Source organism: Pholis gunnellus (genome assembly GCF_910591455.1).
Source record: "Pholis gunnellus genome assembly, chromosome: 7".
In the NCBI taxonomy this organism is placed as follows: Eukaryota; Metazoa; Chordata; class Actinopteri; order Perciformes; family Pholidae; genus Pholis; species Pholis gunnellus.
Window position 1 is genome coordinate 17045200 of NC_136533.1, and position 18296 is coordinate 17063495.

Genomic DNA, 18296 nt, shown 5'->3' on the forward strand with positions numbered 1-18296 from the left:
TGTACATGTAGGTTTATAAAATGACAACATCAAGGCAGTGAAAGCAGACAAGTGGACAAAATATAACTGTGGTTTAACATTACTGAACTATCTTTTTTTTTTCAAATCCTAATCCTGCATGTGCTCTCATGTTTCCATTCAGAGCACTTACACACAAACCTTTCATGACCAGAATGAAGTGTACACTAAGCTTTGATGCGATAAAGAAGGCACTTCTATTGTGTCACGCAGAGATATTCACAAGACTTATAAAAGAAAATATCGAAGTGTCCTACTGTCTGCCTGAATTGAACAATAGAAGAATGAAGCATGGGATCCGATGCTGAGGGCGATGCGTGTCAGAGGCTGATGAAGCCGTGGTGTGTCACTGTGAACAGGTTCTCCAGGGGCAGGCTGCAACCTGCTGAGGACCCTAGGACATGACTGTGTGTGTGTGTGTGTGTGTGTGTGTGTGTGTGTGTGTGTTTGTGAGCATTTGTGTGTGTGTGTGTGTGGGGGGGGGGGGGGGGGGGCAGACTTCTTTAAGCACGTAGAAGAAACTTGGTTTTCAAGGTTAAAGGGGTGACCTCTGACATGCAGACAAACAAATGTGTACACACCCACGGACCCACGGACACACACACTTGAAGACATTACAATGTATTGCTGAGTGAAGGAATGCACCTGATCGACGGGCGCATGGAAGAAAGCTATACACACAAAGAAAAACAACACACACAGACAGCCCACACATAACATGTTTTCAGAAAGACAGTTAAAGGGAGTTACCATTCTTTGCTTTGATGACATCTCATGTCATCACACACATACACACAAGTGAGGGCAGAGCAGGACAGTATGGGTGAGTTTTTAACGAGGTGACAGGAGGTCTGTGGAGCAGCAAACATAAAGATAGTCATACTGATCATGACTTTTCTAGTAGAAGGTACTTAACTGAGTGAGTATTGTATATTAGAGGCATTTCTGTTATTGTAAGGTTTGAATCAAGCTACAGGCCAATGTGAAAGTGTCTGACTGGAGTTCCTCTAATGGCCACAAGATGCTGGCTTAAGAAAAGTTGGATGGCATCAAGATGAACACGTTTCTTTCAATGCTGAATGTCTTTTCTGTTCTGGTGTCATTCATTATCACCGTTCCATTAAAGAGTTATTAAGCGGTGGCTATAGAAATATTGAAATAGGAGTAAAAGTCCTGCATTCAAATTTCACTTAAGTAGAAATACAAAGTAAGATAAATGTACTCAGGGTATCAAAAGTATTTGATAATGTTATACCATTACATTACTGGACCATTTACATGTATAACTGTATACTTATATGTATATCTCAGCATTGTATTTTATAGACTGACTTACACAATTGTGTTTGTAAAATCTTGATTTGAAAAGTAACTGTAAGTAACTGTAGCTGTCAAATAAAGTGGAGTAGCCTACAAAGTACAGTACGTTCCTCTGAATTGCAGTGAATTATAAAGTAGCATAGGATTAAAATATTCAAATAAAGTAGAAGTTTCTCTAAATTGTACTTCGGTAGTCGAGTAAATGTGCTTGAGTACAACCTTTGCTATTAAGGCTTCTGCTTGATCAGCAGTGGTTTGGATTGTCACTCCCATACGTTGTTATGGACAAAAGTGTATCCAATAAATACATTTAAAATGTAAAAATGCTTTGGGGCAATGTGACAGGTGTCACATTTAACTCTGATGGTTGCTTCTTGCTTATCCCACCACAGCCCGACCTGGGCCTCACTACATTGCCCAAATTTGGATTTTATGGCTCCCATAAGAGAAAGTGAAATTGAACCTCAGGCTGCAAAATATCCCCTGAGAAACCTGTGAGTGACATCACAGAGGCTAAAACTATTGTTTGTTTAATCACGGTCAAGAGATCTCTAATAATAGTCACTATTAATGTTTAAATCATCAGTATACATAAACTGAATTTTAAATTCTCACTGCGCTCACTCCTCACTAAAACGTATACTAATCCGGCATTCTTCTATAGTACCCATCACTAACCATTATCACTATCTTGGTTCTCATGAATAGAATATGCCATATATATGTCTATCCTGCACTTAAAGGCATCAGTCTGTGCCACTGTTTTGGTAGCAGCACCAGTTCATGGTCCCATTATTTTGTCCACCATCCTCTTTCCTTCACCTAACCTTAGACATCAGCTCCAGCTCTGTTCTTCTTTCCTAGTCAGCCCACACAAGTAAAAAAAAAAAAAACATCTCCCTCTCGAGGACAAGCAGCCCACTCCAGGCTGCAGGCTGCAGTCTCTCTGAACCATCATTACAGTCATTAGGCAAGAATAAGCTCTGTATCACAGGAGTCCACTAGCATCCAGTTTAACCCAGCACAATTAGCACATCCGTTGGAGTAGAATTACCCTGTAAAATGAGAATGCTCTGGACAAAAGAGGCAGGAGAGTTGGAGTTGAAAAAAAGAGGGTAAGTGTGAGGGAAAGGGGGAGAGAGGAGGAGAGGAGAAGTAAGGGAGGAACGGGGAGAGATTAAAATTGTTTGAATTGGGTCCACGCTCGCCCCATTCATTTGGTATTCTGCTCAAATCAGGGCTTTTGTTCAGCCTGGCGCAAAGTAGTGTCAATCATCTCGACCCGTTTTTGTAGAATGGGGAAATTTATTATGAATTTGCTCCTGCAAATAATGAGGACTACCCCCTGCCTGCACTCCCTCCCCACCCCCTTCTCCCCCCAAGCCACCTCTCCTCTCTCCCCTTTGCCTCCACCCCCATATCAATGCTGCAGAATAGGCAATAGAGAGTGAAGTTAGCAATCTCAGGGCCACTCGCACTCTGGACCCACATCAAAGTGACAGAGACGTCCAATCAGATTTGTCTTACAGGCATTACATGATGAATATGGTGCGGCCGCAGCACAAAAGCGCCTTTGTGTCTCCTCCGAGCAGAGACTATTCACAGCCCGCCACAGCCAGCCAGAGTGGAAGTAAATGGCCAAAAGGGCCCAGGCCAAAAAAAAAGCACCCAAACTTGTCTAGCACAATGGCCCATGCAAATCACAGCCCCCGCCACCTCCACCCTACCACACATCCCCAGCTACTCCATCCCTCCACCCTTCAGGCCGGAGCTCGTTCCTCCTCTGCTGGGTCGTCTGAAGTTTAGGGCCTATTCACACACATACAGAGGTGTCAGTTAAAAGTGCTGAGCTGCACGCATTCAAACGTTCATCTGAAAAGAGAACGGGGGTTTTTTTCAGAAAGATAGAAGAAAAACACGAGTCGAATGACTGACTTTTTTGTCAGAAAGTAAGAGTGACTTGGCGGCTGTGGGCAAGGCTCCTATTTAGTAAGACTTTTGATGTGGGGAAGAGTATTTCCAGCACACTGGCGTGACCCTGTGACATTTGTTTGAATTGAGAGAGATTATGAAATGAAACACAATAGGCACATTTTGCCACAGAGAACAGACTTATGTTGATCCACATATCCACTCCTTCAGCACAGTGATGAGCATTACAACTCAGTGCATGACTCTGATTCTGACTGTGAAACATCTTTAGCAGATATTCAGAGCAATGGAAAACGTGCTATAAGGTACATCTCCAACTCTGAATCTGAATTTATATCCCAGGAACTAAACTATTATGAATGTTCGGTATCACAGAAGATATTAGCATTTGTCCTGGTCAGTTCCTGCTGTGCTATATCTTTTAAAGTAAAAGCCGACAAGTAAATGCTCTATGAAGAAGCTTGGGCAGCATCCACAGAAACTCTCTAAATATAGTGAGGAGGAAAGAGACTTGAAGCTTTCAATCTAAAAGGCTGTTATTAACATGGCCCAGAGCCAATGTGACCTGCAGTGACTGACCATAACCTCTATCAGGGCAAAAACCGAGCATCAGCAGTGGTTAGTGCAAAATACTTTACTAAATCAATAGCCAACAGGTCAGCAGATTTGTCTGAACCAGCTGCACAGCCCTGTGTGTCTACTCCAAAATGGGTTCAGCATGTTTTCTGTCTATGTTAAATGTAAACGGGTCCGTGCCTCTGCTTAAACATTAACACCTCTGTAAGCATTGCTCAAGGTTGTGCACCAGCTCTCCATTCATCTACATCACTAGTCTGTCTGTGGTCATCCCTCCTTTGTCTGAACCGTATTTATCGTATTAGCATCTTCACAGTATTCACAGCGCTCAGAATTTCACAGAGCAACTATGGGTTTGTGTGTTGTTTATATTACTTGCATTAGTTCGCTACTTTCTGTGAGAAAAAAAAGATATGGTTTCATCGAGAAACTCTATTCATGTTCACTGCTGTGGTAAACTTAAAGGAATTAAGTTGTTTCATCCGCTAATAAAAGTGTGTTTGCCTTAATATTGATTCTGCATAGAACAATGAAATAAAATACCTGTTTGAATTGTAATAATTGGGAATTATTAAAGCATCAGAGATAGACATGTGTGATTGTTGTCTTAATTATAGTAAGAAAAAGTAATGTTACTCTGGACTGCAGTTCCTGATGGACCTGTTGCTTTGCTGGCAGAAGTGGCTCTGAGCTGTGATTGGTGGGTTGTCTACCACTGTGACTGCAGCTATTCCTTCATTTTTAACACCGAAACATTTTGTATTAAGCAAATTATTTGTTTTGTTTCTTGTGTTATCATAATGAGATTCATTTTAGAATTGAAGATAAAGAGTTCAGTTATTGTGACTTGAAATAAGTCAAAGTAATTTCCTACTGAGTTCAAAATAAAAAGCAACCACATATCCACTTCAGCCCCTACCCAACAGACATTGGTGCAAGTCATCAGAGCTGTAAAATAAACTACACTTGAAACTCCTTATCTTTGAAAGAATTAAAGTCAAGCCTGTAAATCAAGGCTTTCTTTCAGATCAACTCAATTACTGCTAACATTATAACAACTGAAGTACAAACAAAACAGTTGGAATTTGATTTGGTATCTCACATTTTATTGCAGCTGGACCACTTATATTTTGATATTGAAATAAATGAAAGTTTAGATATATATATATATATATATATATTTATATATATATATACTGTATGTATATATATTTGCTGAATGGTAATGAACGATCATTTCTAAATGAATCACAAGCAGAGGTTGTTGTGTTATTAGTGGCAGTTAGACTGTTGTCATGTAAATATTGCCTGCCATTAAAATGATTCATGTTGTGGGACATACACGGATAAACGTTTTTTGCCGACGGCGTCAAAACATAGCAGCAACGAAGTTTGTACACCAAAACTAGTTCTGCAATGCGCAATTTACGAACACACGGGAGGAATGGATGGCCTCTCGTTCATGCAAAATGACTTAAAAGTCCACCGAGCACTCCGATGACTGCATGCAGAGCAACATTGACCCCTCACCACCCCACTCTTGCCCAGTTTAGCCCTATTATAATCTAGGTATGTGCGCATTTGGCGTTTCCATGGTGTATGCATACATCATGGCTTTGCAAGGAAAACGCATGCATAAATGAGCTGCATGTGATTGATTATTCACCATTGGATTACGCCAAAATTAACATCGCCCTTATGTATTGTCAAAGTGAAAATGACAAGATGACATGAATAAATCTATTTTCACCCCAGCTCCTCCCTAAATGGCCGAGGAGAAAATTGCATATCCATCTTAGAGGACAGGAGACATGCCCTTATTTTTACTTTGTGCTCTGGCCTCTGCTTGACACTGAAGGACATCAGAAACATCATTTCAACCGTATAATAATGGAGCAGCGGGGTATTTTGTGCCATTGATTCGCCTTTTTGAGTCCCTGTGACGTAGGAGGTTATAAAGCAGAGCGTAATTAATGTCATTTATCACTTGTGGATTGTGTCACTGCCTTTGCCGACGGGGCTCACATCATACACGAGCCATTGACCAATGGGAGCGCAAGAGCCTTTGTCCCCGAGCACAGGCACGTGGCTTACACCTGCAAGCTGCAGTGCGTGTGTGTGTGTGTGTGTGTGTGTGTGTGTGTGTGTGTGTGTGTGTGTGCGCGCGTGAGAGAGCGCGAGACGGAGAGAGAGAGAGAGAGAGAGAGAGAGAGAGAGAGAGAGAGAGAGAGAGAGAGAGAGAGAGAGAGAGGGGGAGCGTGTAATGCCTGTGGCACACTTTTAGGTGCAAGAAAACAAACTTCCCAAACATCCTGTTACAGCCTGTTATAAATGCAGGATATTCTGACGTACCACTAACGCTCATATTATTTTCTTTTTTGGATTAATGTTGGCTGATGAGATGTATTTGAGCTTTTGAATTGAATATATAACACTAGGACTATAACACCAGCTTCAATCAGCCTCTCGTTCCCAATTCCCCACTTCCACAGAGAGCACCAGGCGAAATTAAACTCGTTATTTCTCGTTCTGCCTCGCTGAATTTGGCATCAGTGTTTAATTACAAAAGAAGATCTTCCATAATTGGCATAATGGGGCGCAAAGGCGCACACAATAGTGCTCACTGTGTAGTGTTGTGCTCCCCATTTTGCAGGAGACGGGCTTTTGGGTTTGGCTGTGTGCCCCATGAAAAACACAGTTGGGGATACAACTAGTCTACAACCCCAGGTTTTATTTAGATTGATCTCAATCGGGCAATAAGAATTTTGACCCCTCTCATTGTCTCGCTGACTTTCCCCGGGCCGTATTTCAAAGTGTCTACCCTTTGAGAGGCGTGAATTACACCCCCCCTCCTCCGCTCCAGGCCCTCTGGGCTATTGGGTAAAGGCAGAGAACGCAGAAGAAACAATGCAATGCATGAAACGTAATATTAATCTCCCCGTCCTGAATGCAGACAAAGCGCCGTAGAAGGTGCACGTCTATAATGGTTATTGAGTGCTCACCCAGCTGCGCTATTTTCCCCCGTGTGGCCAAGCAAGGCGGCTAAAGGTCAGGAGCTTTGAATAGAAGAGAAGCTCACTAGTTTGCTCAATTACCGCCACACACACCTCTCTCACACACACACACACACACACACACACACACACACACACACACACACACACTCTCTCACACTCACACACACTGAGAACATCAGCTTAAGAACCAAACCACTACAAAAGTATATTATATAAATAGATTCATCTTTATTTATAAAACTCGTTTTACACAAAATATATCTGTTAAAATCGAATATTTACATTTTAGGCGACGGGACACGGAGAACAAGTGCATACATTGATAAAGGTCTCCTTACCACCTATTGAAAGAAAAAAATCTGTCACAGGTAGCCTTGATATTGCTTTCCAGTCACACAACTCATACATGCCAACTCACTGCCTCACTGACAGCTGGCTCTCACAACACTGTCAGGAAAAGTGGCAGTGGCTGTTGTTCAAGAACATTGTTTGTTTGACTCATGTACAAAAATATGTCTTCATGTTAAAACAGTTCGCTGTATTATACAATTTTTGTTATGAAAGGGGAGGAAACAATGTACACCACGAAACAGTCTGTCGACGCATCATCTTTGTTTTTGTCTTCCAACGGACGTGGCAGCCGAGGAAGGCAGTCCTGCTCTGATGATGCACTCATCAAACAAGTCCTCTGGAACTGCAGCGCCGTCTCTGCAGAACCTGCTGTGTCACGTCTTAATTGCACTTATTCAAACATAACATCAACAGTTCTTTACTTCCACGCGTCAACGTGACACCGAGTCCAACTCCCTCCTTCGTGTGGGCACTTAGAGGCTCCCTCTCTCTTTCGAGCACACGCTCTCGCTCTCTCTCTCTCTCTCTCTCTCTCTCTCTCTCGCTCTCTCGCTCTCTCTCTCTCTCACACTATTGCTTTGCTCCTGCAGAAGCAGCCCGGGCGAGGGAGGGAGGCAACAGATCACTTTCAAGCATCAGAGCGAGACTGATCTGATGCCCTTTACCAAGTCTTTGTCAGCGTTTTCTGAAAGAAAGCAGCTGCTTTTACGCACAGGCGCAGCTGTGTGGTTCGGATGCTGTCAGCCTCAGTACCGGTCGAACCAGGTCGTAAAGTCCAACAGCTCCTGCTCCTCGGAGCTCAGAGGCTCATAACTGCCCTCGTCCGATGAGTAGGTGGAGTGAGGCGACTCTGGTTCGGCGGAGTAGCTGTTGGAGAGTGTCGGGGATGGCAACCCGGACTGGAAAGCAGCCGACACCGCGTCATGTTCGTCCAGAAGTTGCTGTAAAGCCCTGATGTACTCCACCGCGGACCGCAGGGTCTCCACTTTGCTCATCTTCTTGTTGGCGGCGCCGTTCGGCACGTGCTGTCGCAGCGTCTGGAAACCCATGTTGACTTGCTTGACCCGGTTCCTCTCTCTTTCGTTCCGTCGGGCCACGGCCACGGGCTGCTGCTGAGGGATGGAGTAGCCGAGGCCGTTGAAGCTCAGGCGCCGCTTGCAGCGCAGGAGCTCGGGCGAGCTGGAGCGCTGTCTCTTCAGCACCTTGGTTTTACTTTGGAAGCCGGCCGCGTTGTCGTTGGGGTGCGCGGCGGGGGCAGCGCAGTCCTGGGCCGGGGCGTGCAGGCTGATGCTGGCGTGTCTTTCAGTAAATCCAAAGGTGAATGCAGTCTGCGTGGTGGTGATGGTTGTCGTTTCCATCTCGCTGACAGTTCTTCCGAAGTGATGGATGCAGAGGGCGAGTGCAGCCTCTAACAGTGGGACAAGAAGAGGCGGAAGGGGTTGGCAGTGTACAGCTCTCGTGTCCTTCGCGTGGGGACCGTGTGGCTAACTCTAGTCCAAGTCTCTCTTGACTGCTTACTCCACGAGCCGATCTGACCCAAACTTTGGCAGCACTCCTCTTTTTCAACACGCGCCCCAACACACACCCCACCCACCCCTTTTTTTTTTTTTTGGGAGACGCACGCTTCGTCGCGAGGCCCCGCCCCCGCTGTGTGATTCTTCTCCACGCCGACTCCCCCGGGCCAGGCGCGTGGCTCCGGGAGCTCAATAAACAATCCCGAGCTTTCACTGCGCCGGGAGCACGCGCTGAGCTCATTTACATTCCAATGTCCCTAACTTGAAGGCCCATTGGTCGATTCAAACGGCCTGCAACCGTGCAAAGAGAAAGAATGGCGGAAAAAAAAGACAGGAGGGGGAAAAAAAAGAAGGGAGAATAAAAAAGTGAATGGTTTGGTTCTTTGAAATGCCTTTTGAATTTGACAATGTACCCCTGGCAAGTCTTCAAATTATCAGTCCCCCCCCCCCCCCCCCCCCCTCCTCCCCCCGGCCATCTTTCTCCTCCAGCTCTTTACAACACAAATACCAAGGACGCTCTCCCCTGTATCCAGGCTACAGCTTTACAGAGCTAAATAAATTGCAAGCGTGTCTCTGAGCACAATAATTGGCAATTATAAAGCTCGTAAGGACGCGATAAATGTAAAAGTAAACACTTTTTATGACATGGAGGCGTCCGAAAGCCCATGTTACAGTTACATCTCAACTCAGTGCTCTGCAGGTCCACTTTGTTGTCACTTGCTTGACAGGTGGAAAGTATTGTTAAATTCAATACAACTCCCATCTGAATGCAACGTTTATTTTTTTTTATAATATAGTGTTATATCCGTAAACCACAAAGTTTGGTAAAAAGCCAAACCCAACTCGAAGTGCAGATGCACGAATGCGGTATTTCAGCACCACATCTGACTGGACAGTTAAACAACGGCTTCGTCATCCTCCAAGTTTCGCCTTTCTGTCGAAGTATGTCCCAGTATTTGTTTCAAACAGATTTGGCTTTATTCAGCATTGCCAAACGACCTTTGAAATACGCTTCGTACGTGACAAAGTCTCCTTACCAGCAAATTCTACCAGCGAAGAAGTCTGGGTGATGAAGAGACCGTTACCTATATAATAAAAGTGGGACACTTGCGGCCTCTGGCGGCAAAACATGAACTAGGAACGCCAACAAGACACCACACCATCATTTACAAAAAGTCAAAAAAGCGAGAACAAAATGTCACAATCCATTGTCCACACCAAGATGTATCAATTATTGACAAAACTGAATTGACAAAACTTTTAACTGAATACTGGAGAAATCAGAGTAAATACTGAATTAATAATTCATTTTGCCTTCTTTTAAAAGCTTTTAAGTCATAATGAGCAATGTTAAACCCGTCAATACTAAACAATCACTCCAATGTTTGGTCATCTGTACACTCTGTATATAAGAGACACTCTTAAATCATCTAGTACAATGCAAAAGAAAATGGAACTGCACTTTGCAGCCAAATCACACAGCTCGCACCATCTGCTTTCCTTCTGCATATCTTAGTATAGTCAATATATTTGAAGCTGAAGATCTTTCACTTTGAGATACGCAAGCGCATGATTCATGGCAAAACGTATTGATATATTATTACTCTAATTTGGGTCTTGACAAGATATTTGCAGAGCATTTTTCTTCAAACTTGAATCAAATCAGACTTTTATTAAATTCAACATTACAACACAAAGACTGTGACCATGTTATACTCAGTCAATATATGACCAAGAAGCTCTCCTGCAAAGAACATCTCCATTCATTATCATCATCTTTTTCTATCTTCATGGCTGTGTGCGCGTGTGTGTGTGTGCGTGTGTGCGTGTGTGCGTGTGTGTGTGTGTGTGTGTGTGTGTGTGTGTGTGTGTGTGTGTGTGTGTGTGTGTGTGGGTGGGTGTGTGTGTGTGTGTGTGTATGTGTGTGGTATTGAACTGTGCAGTAATATAGACATGCATTGGCCTGCTGTGTGCTGTTTCATGCTTGTGCTTTGTATTGTAATCCACACTTTCAAACTCTTGTAATTTCCCCTTTCTCTCGCCCCTCTGCCCGGCCAACAGCAGAGGGCGCTGAGTGAAAATAGAAGTGAAAACCCTGTGTTACGCACTAGGTTAATTATTTAAAGAGCTTCACCTTGAAATGGCACCTCCCCTGACACTACATCTGAACCAGTGCCTAATAAACCTGTCAATGTCATAATAATATGTACTATGATATCCTGTGACTAAGGCTTTGTTGGGCTTTCATGTAACAATTATTAGGAACATTTCTGAACCAAAATTACTTACTGTAAAATTAATTTGCGGCAATATCAAGAAAAACTGTGTCAATTTCAGTTGTGGATTTGTTGGAACAGGCAGAAAAAGATTTACTTCCTGAAATGGTGCTTTTTAGGGATATCAAAAATTGTGAAATTCAAAACGGACGTTTTGTAGCAAAACTCCTGAGTAGGAAAAATGTATCAGTCAAAGGTCATTGGACCTTTAGGAGGAACGGCAACCCAAAACACACGAAGCCCTCAGAAATGGTTCGCCACATCATGTTGGAAGTGTTCTCAGTTCGCCATCAACGAGTCATGGACAGTCTGGGAGATGTGAAGTATAAAGTTGGCCAAACCAATCAGGAATGGGTTTGAACAAACAATTGTGTGCATACTAAATTCATGTTACATTAAATAATAGTCACAAATATTTAGCAATATATATATAATAAAATACAATAACATTTGATATATGGTAAAATTCCTATACTATTGTTTTTCTCTCAGTCTAGCCTCCTCACAGAAATACACACACACACACACACAGACACACACACACACCAAATTCTGCTGACGTCTGTGTTACTCACAGGTGAGGGTGCGGCTGTTTATGAGAACTGTAGCAGTTTTTTTTAAACACACTGAAACTCCGGTGTCACAACACTAATGCCTCCAGTCAACAGTGCCTCAAATATAACACACACAGGTGATAGAGAGAGGTGAGGGTGGTAAAGTGTGTGCATCCTTCTGCGTGCCAGCGCTACAGAGATAGAGAGATCGATAGCTAGATAAGGAGAGAGAGAGACATGGAAGAGGAGAGACAATTGAAAATCCAGCTAATTTCCCAGTACATCAAACATGTAACAATAATTGTTAAGTTCCTCATCCGATGACTCATGTATACACGCGTCTGTGCTGGCAAAATAAGGGCCTGGCATCTCACTCGCAACTCACTGTGGTGTCATACTACGAGACTAGAAAATGTGCTCAGATCAAAACAGTGGACTTTTCTGTCACATGATCGGCCACAAAATATTCAATATTTCCATTTACAGAACAACACACTTGTGATATTGATTTTGCATTGCGAATAAAAGTGTGCAATAGGATGTGAGCCATCTATGTGGTCTTTCAATAGCTATCCTTCCTGAGAGGCCTGGCTTTTCTAGAGGGGCCTTCTAAAAGGACTATGCAGTATTTCCAACGAGCAGGAAAAGGGAAGTGCCCCATTAGAATATGTGTCGCTTCTCTATTCCTGACACATGTGTACTGAGCTGTAGCCGTGTTAGCCATATTTCTTCAACCAGTGGCAGATATAAGCGTTATGATGCCAGAGTTCATCACTAACGCAGTCTGCGGTCAGGACACGGCCAGACAATATAAAGCAATCTTCCCTAGAAGCAAGTAAAGAGAAGTAGGCTTAGCATGCACGCTAATGCAACACACAGCACCCGACCTTCTGTACTGTGTTTGTGGGTAAAAGATTGGATAAGACTCCAGAAGGGGGAGAAGAAAATAAATAATTCACAGTTGTACTTTTCTCATGCAGTGAAGTTAGAAAACGCTGATGCTAGAAAGGAGGAATAGTATAGTAGTATAATTGTAGTGTTCTTTAGTAATATACGTGTGGATCAAAATGTATGTCATGGAAACAAGGGAGTCCCCACTGCACTCTCACTCACTGTCTGGTTATTAATATTCTGTCTCATTCAAACACATGACACAACCACACACCTGCAGGATTCTTACTCTGAAAGTACCACATTACACTTGAATACACTGCACATTTGTTACAAGCTACAGTACACTCCCCGGTGGATTCCTTTGTCTAGATTCACTGGAACAGGGCTGGTTTCATGGGTCGTTATTTTAAGTGAGCAATACCTCTCCAAAAGCAGCCTACAGGTCAGAGCAGGTGGAGCTAAATGCCTCTGTGTATTAACTGACATGTCATCTGAAATGAAACTACTTACAAAATAGTTGGTGGGTCTTAAATCTTATCATCATAACTATATGAAAATGCACTGGCATGTTGTAAGGTGGCATAGCGTTTGAAATATCTTGTGCACTACTTTATAATCTATGTCAGTTATGACGTCATAATTTAACATCACATGGGCAATACCTACAGAAAAGGATTAGGGCCACATGGGAAAATGTATTAAGGGTGGACAATTTTTAGACTTCATGGTGTTTTGGTGTCTCATTCAGCCACTTGTTAGTGTGGAAAATAATCTTTTTAACCTCCCGGTGAGAAATAATCGAGATGAGAAACATCTTAGAATATAAAAACATATTTATTTAACAGACACTAAATAATAATTCAGCTGAATGGATAGAGCTCTTTCCCCACAGATGGTTCAGAGGTCTAACAACAAGGAATAGACAAAAAAACAGAGTATATGCACATTATCTCGTCTCCTCCCTTCACCCCCCCTTCGCAGATGTCATCCTCCGCTATCTGCCGCTGCACCCACCAAGGCCAGGTTCCCAGCCTTTCCGTGGGAAGAGGGTTAGGTGGTGAAATCAGGATTACACTACAGCAAGACAGAATTGCTAAAATATGAGTAAATATCCTTGTGTCCCTCTGGCTCGAGCATGTAGGTCACACAAACACACCTGACGTCCCAGCGGCATTGCGGCACCAACAATTACCGTTTCATCATTTTATACTTTATGTAGCGTTTGTGTTGAGAAACATGTTGCACGTTGTAGCCCTTCCAGAGCCTCTTTTACCGTAGCTTCAGGAAATGTCTTAAATAAGATTGAAACAATAGTGGGCGAAAAACGCTGACGACGAAACATTAATTTGGGAGGTAAGATGACGAAACGTGGTGACGCAAGAAAAGAGATTTAACAGGAAAAACTTCTTTCACTTTCGATCGCTAATGACAGGAACTCCACTTTTCCAACCAACACGTCTTCACATCCGGTCTGCAGGGGGAGGGTGTGTTTAATTTATCCACCGTGAGCTGCGTAGTAACTGTTTAATGCTCCTCGGAGGAGGTAACGTCTCGCCGTTCCGTGAATCAAACTCACCCTCGCGTTCCTCGGAAATGCCGAAAGAGGTGTGCCCTCCCCCCTGGGGGAGGAGACGACGAACCCTCAAATGTTGACTCTGATGTTGCTGCTATAACTTCAGCAAAGGTGCAACGAGGATCCACATCAACAGCTCTGTCAGAGCAGCACATCTACTGAGAAATGCAAAGGTAGGGAGACAAACACGCTCGCCTGTGAAGGATATTATCATTATGTTTCTTACTTTGTTTTGTTGTGAGTGGATTACATGCATTATGAAGTAGTCAGTTCCCTGTGAAACCTGCTGTGTAGATTAATTTAAAAACCCTTTTGTATAATTTGCTGAATAAGTCTAGTGCGTGCATGTGTATTGCTTGTCCAGACCATGTTGAGGATTACAGTGTGCCGTGGGGTAGTTTATTTCCTTTTAACTGTCGGAACATTGAAACTGACTGACTTGTCATGTTTTCCTCTCAGCCTTCCCAAGCCTCAGTTTGCCAGCTGGCTCATAGAGCAGGTGGAGACGGGCCAGTACACGGGCCTCCGCTATGAGAGCCAAAACAAGTTCAGAGTCCCCTGGAAGCACAATTCCAGGAAGGACTGCAATGATGAAGACAGTAAAATATTCCGGGTAGGTTCAACCGCCTCTATTAATCTCCACTGCTGTACTAGTTGATTGCTTTGTTGACATCTGCCTGACACATCTGTAGTAATACTGTATGTCTTTTTGAAGTATGCTATTGTGCCAGAAAAAGTTCCTCATAAGCGGTGTTTGAAGAAAGTGACTGACATGTCATTAGAGATATCCCTTCACGTCATTCCTCGCACAGTGCTTAAGTATGGCAGGTGACGACAGGGGCATTTATAGCATAGCAGTTACAAGTGACACTTCCACTTCCCTTGAGTCGAAGTGGAAGCACAGTATCGGGGCCACAGTGGAAGTGGTTAGAAACACTCTATTACAGTTTGAGAGTGATAGCAGATGCCTGTACGGCGTCTTTTTTTTTAAAATGGCAGCACATCCCCTTTTTGTGTACATGTGTATTTAAACTTCTCCTGGTTCACAGGCATGGGCGGTAGCAAGTGGAAAAATCAACGAGTTCCCCAACGACAAGGCCAGGTGGAAAACCAACTTCCGATGCGCTCTGAACAACCTCTCCGTGCGCTTCAAGATGGCAAGGGACAATTCCAAGAATTCCGACGACCCTCATAAAATCTATGAGATTATCAACACCGAGTGTAAGACGATAGTCACTCAAACCAAGCCTTCTACTTCCACCGTTTTCTGAAGTTGAATGAAATGAAATGAAAGTGCGTCTGTTTTCTTTGTCTGCAGACAACTATGAAAGTCTGCCAACACAAGACTCCCAGGAGGATTCTGTCATGACTCCAGATATCTACAGCTCCCCCATCGAGTACTTCCCCTCAGGAAACGAGGTGCCGTATTGCCTAGAGCGCACTTTCACTTCTCTGTTGATTGGTTTCATACCACAAAGATTTTTCTTCAATACTTACATGCATAAATATGCTTTATGCCTTCTTTTTTTTACTCTCCAAACAGCATATTCTACTGAACAATTTAATGGCCTTGGACCTCGGCAACCAGACATCAGGTACAGTGTCTTATCCTCTCTACCTGTTTATGATTTTCCATGGTTCATAATGAGGTTAAATGTTCTTTAATCTGCTTTTTTAATAGAGGAGCAGCTGTGGGCAGAGGACTATGGTCAGCACAACCCGGCTCTCCTTGGAAGCTACCCTGTGGCCGCTGAGAACCACCCACAGCCTTTACCAGATCAGCCTTCTTACTGTGAGGGTACGTTCAGCCAAATTAAATCAAATTCCTTTATTGATACGCTCCACTGGAAAGAAATGTTTCCAATTGATTATCTGTCAATAAGTGGTCATGTTTTTGTTGTTGTTATTTTACAGTGAATCCTCCACCAGTCCTAAGTTCACCTCTGCAGCAGCCAAGTATATACGACCTGGAGATCTCTATCCACTACAGGAAGAGGGAAATGCTAAAGGTCACATTGACCACCGCTCTTCTCCAGCTCCACTACCAGCAGGAGGCCCCGGGGCCCAATGTCCATCATATCTGCTTTCCCTCAACAGACAGTCTGCTGGACCACAAACAGGTACATGATCAGCCGGACATTTTGTGTGACCTAATTTAAGAAAAAGCCTCCATAAACTACTGAATAAAAAAACCACCTTTCAGCAGTTTATCTCACTTTCTTTGGCTTATTTTATGAAGAATATTTCCTGCAGTTATGCTTATCTAAAAATGTGCATTGTTTACTAGCAGTCTTCCTCTTCACTGCCTTTGCTGGCACATTACTGCTTTTCTTTCTGTTACCACCACTTGTGGACCAGTGGGACATAAGAACCAACAAAACTGGAGACCCACTCACAGAAACATGCGTCACTACTAGTGGTCAGAAACTCCACAGGGTACATTTAAGTGATTGTAATATGTGCCAGTCTAATTTTATTTTTAAGAAAGGCTCACATCTTCACCATGCAGCGTGTTCATTTGAGCATTAACCGGACTTTAACTTAATAAGTGTATAGTTTGCTCCTCTACAAAGAACTTTGATCAGCTTGAAGTCACAAATTGGATTTTGTGTTAGCCCAAGAGCTTCTTTTGAAAATAGCGAATATTTAGGGTGGAATGTTCCCACAAGTTTATAGACAATACACTGCTGTACATCCTCAGTGTGCCAAAGCTTATTATTTTTTTTTATGTAAAAGTTTTTCTAATCACAACTTTCTGTACAACAGGTTGAGTTTACCAACCGCATCCTTGACAGCATCCAGAGGGGTCTATTCCTGGAGGTACGGGACACTGGTATCTATGCCTGGAGGCAGGACAGGTGCCACGTGTTTGCCAGCACCAGTGACCCCAGTGTGGCTCACCCAGACCCAAGCAAGCTGCCCCAGAACACCATGGTGCAGCTCCTCAGCTTTGAGAAGTATGTAAATGGTAGGTGTGGATCTCTTGCTCATTTGAACACAATTGTGACTTATTACCTATCAGTTTTACTATTACATTTAATGTGAAGACAACATAACTTTGCACTGTGGTAGTAATACATTGGGTTGTGTTTCAGAACTGAAGCAGTTTAAAGAGAACAACGGCGGCTCTCCGGATTACACCATCAACATGTGCTTTGGAGAGAAGTTTCCTGACGGAAAACCTTTGGAGAAGAAGCTCATCGTAGTCAAGGTAGCCCTCTTTTTCCTGATCTTCACCTCGATACAGTATTTTGAGATAATCTCCCTTCAGTTGTGCATTTTTTTTTTAAGAGCTCTAAAATGTATCACTTTGTCCATGTAGGTGGTCCCCTTGATCTGTCGACACTTTCATGAGATGGCCCAGATGGAAGGGGCCTCGTCTCTTCACAGCGCTAACGTCAGCCTACAGATCTCAAACAGCCTCTATGATCTTATCAGCTCTGTCTTTAGTCTGCCGATGGTTGAAGAGCCAGCACGGGCTGCTGCACCTTTTCTAGCTCAGGCCTGAAATGGTATCTCACTTGATGGGGACGATTTCATCTATGGGGCCACACTGTTCTCTTACACAAAGCTTTAATAAAAAGTAGCCAGACTGATGACCTGTTGCAGCTGGTATTGCATACTGGGCCATTGTTTATCCACCCTCTTTCCTCGGATTATCTCCTGTTCACAAACTTTAGGCTAAAAGCTGACATTTGTATCACTACATAAGTAGCAATGAACTCCTCCACTAAGGGTAAGTGGGTTAGGGGTCTTACTCAACTCAAAGGCCAATGGTCTTGCCTTAGAATAAACTGTCATAACTGTAAATGTCAAATCATCTCTTAAGAAAATGTATGGTTCAATTGTATGCAAATGATGGCAAATCCTGTGGTAAAACCTATGTTTTGGCTTTTTGATCGAATATTTATGAGCCTGTACAATGCAAATGAAAGTAAAGCTAAATATTGTATGTGGAACTTTTTTTTATAGGTCATGCAGTCATTGACTGCAATATATATATATATCCATGTTTGTGGGGAATTGTTTTGCACTTCAGAACTTGTTAGCCGTTTTAATACTCTGCTGGTCATTTTTGCACTTTTCAAACTGAATGAACTGAACTGGTATGATTCTCCAATTCAAATAAACTGTTTAACCTTGAATGTGGTCTCGGATCATTACCGCTGTGCTGCCATGTATGACTCCAACAAGCTGGGAAGTAAAACATAGATCACTTTAAAGCCATTTAAACGGATAATCATATAATTGTTTTCTTAAAGCCAAATCCC

General features: G+C 43.1%; 2 protein-coding genes across 2 annotated transcripts; one reads left to right on the forward strand and one right to left on the reverse strand.

The window, feature by feature from the left end:
* Window positions 1-7896: 7896 nt before the first annotated feature.
* ascl1b (achaete-scute family bHLH transcription factor 1b) lies at window positions 7897-8572 on the reverse strand (the record flags this gene model as incomplete). Its single annotated transcript, XM_079162514.1, has 1 exon — window positions 7897-8572. One exon carries the CDS (start codon window positions 8570-8572, stop codon window positions 7961-7963), a length of 612 nt encoding a protein of 203 aa, XP_079018640.1. The 3' UTR covers window positions 7897-7960.
* A 5487-nt stretch (window positions 8573-14059) lies between these two features.
* irf7 (interferon regulatory factor 7) lies at window positions 14060-18158 on the forward strand. The gene is made up of 10 exons (XM_079163272.1): window positions 14060-14198; window positions 14485-14638; window positions 15075-15246; window positions 15344-15444; window positions 15569-15620; window positions 15707-15823; window positions 15940-16145; window positions 16792-16993; window positions 17121-17236; window positions 17348-18158. Exons 1-10 carry the CDS (start codon window positions 14191-14193, stop codon window positions 17531-17533), a joined length of 1314 nt encoding a protein of 437 aa, XP_079019398.1. The 5' UTR covers window positions 14060-14190; the 3' UTR covers window positions 17534-18158.
* Window positions 18159-18296: the final 138 nt, after the last annotated feature.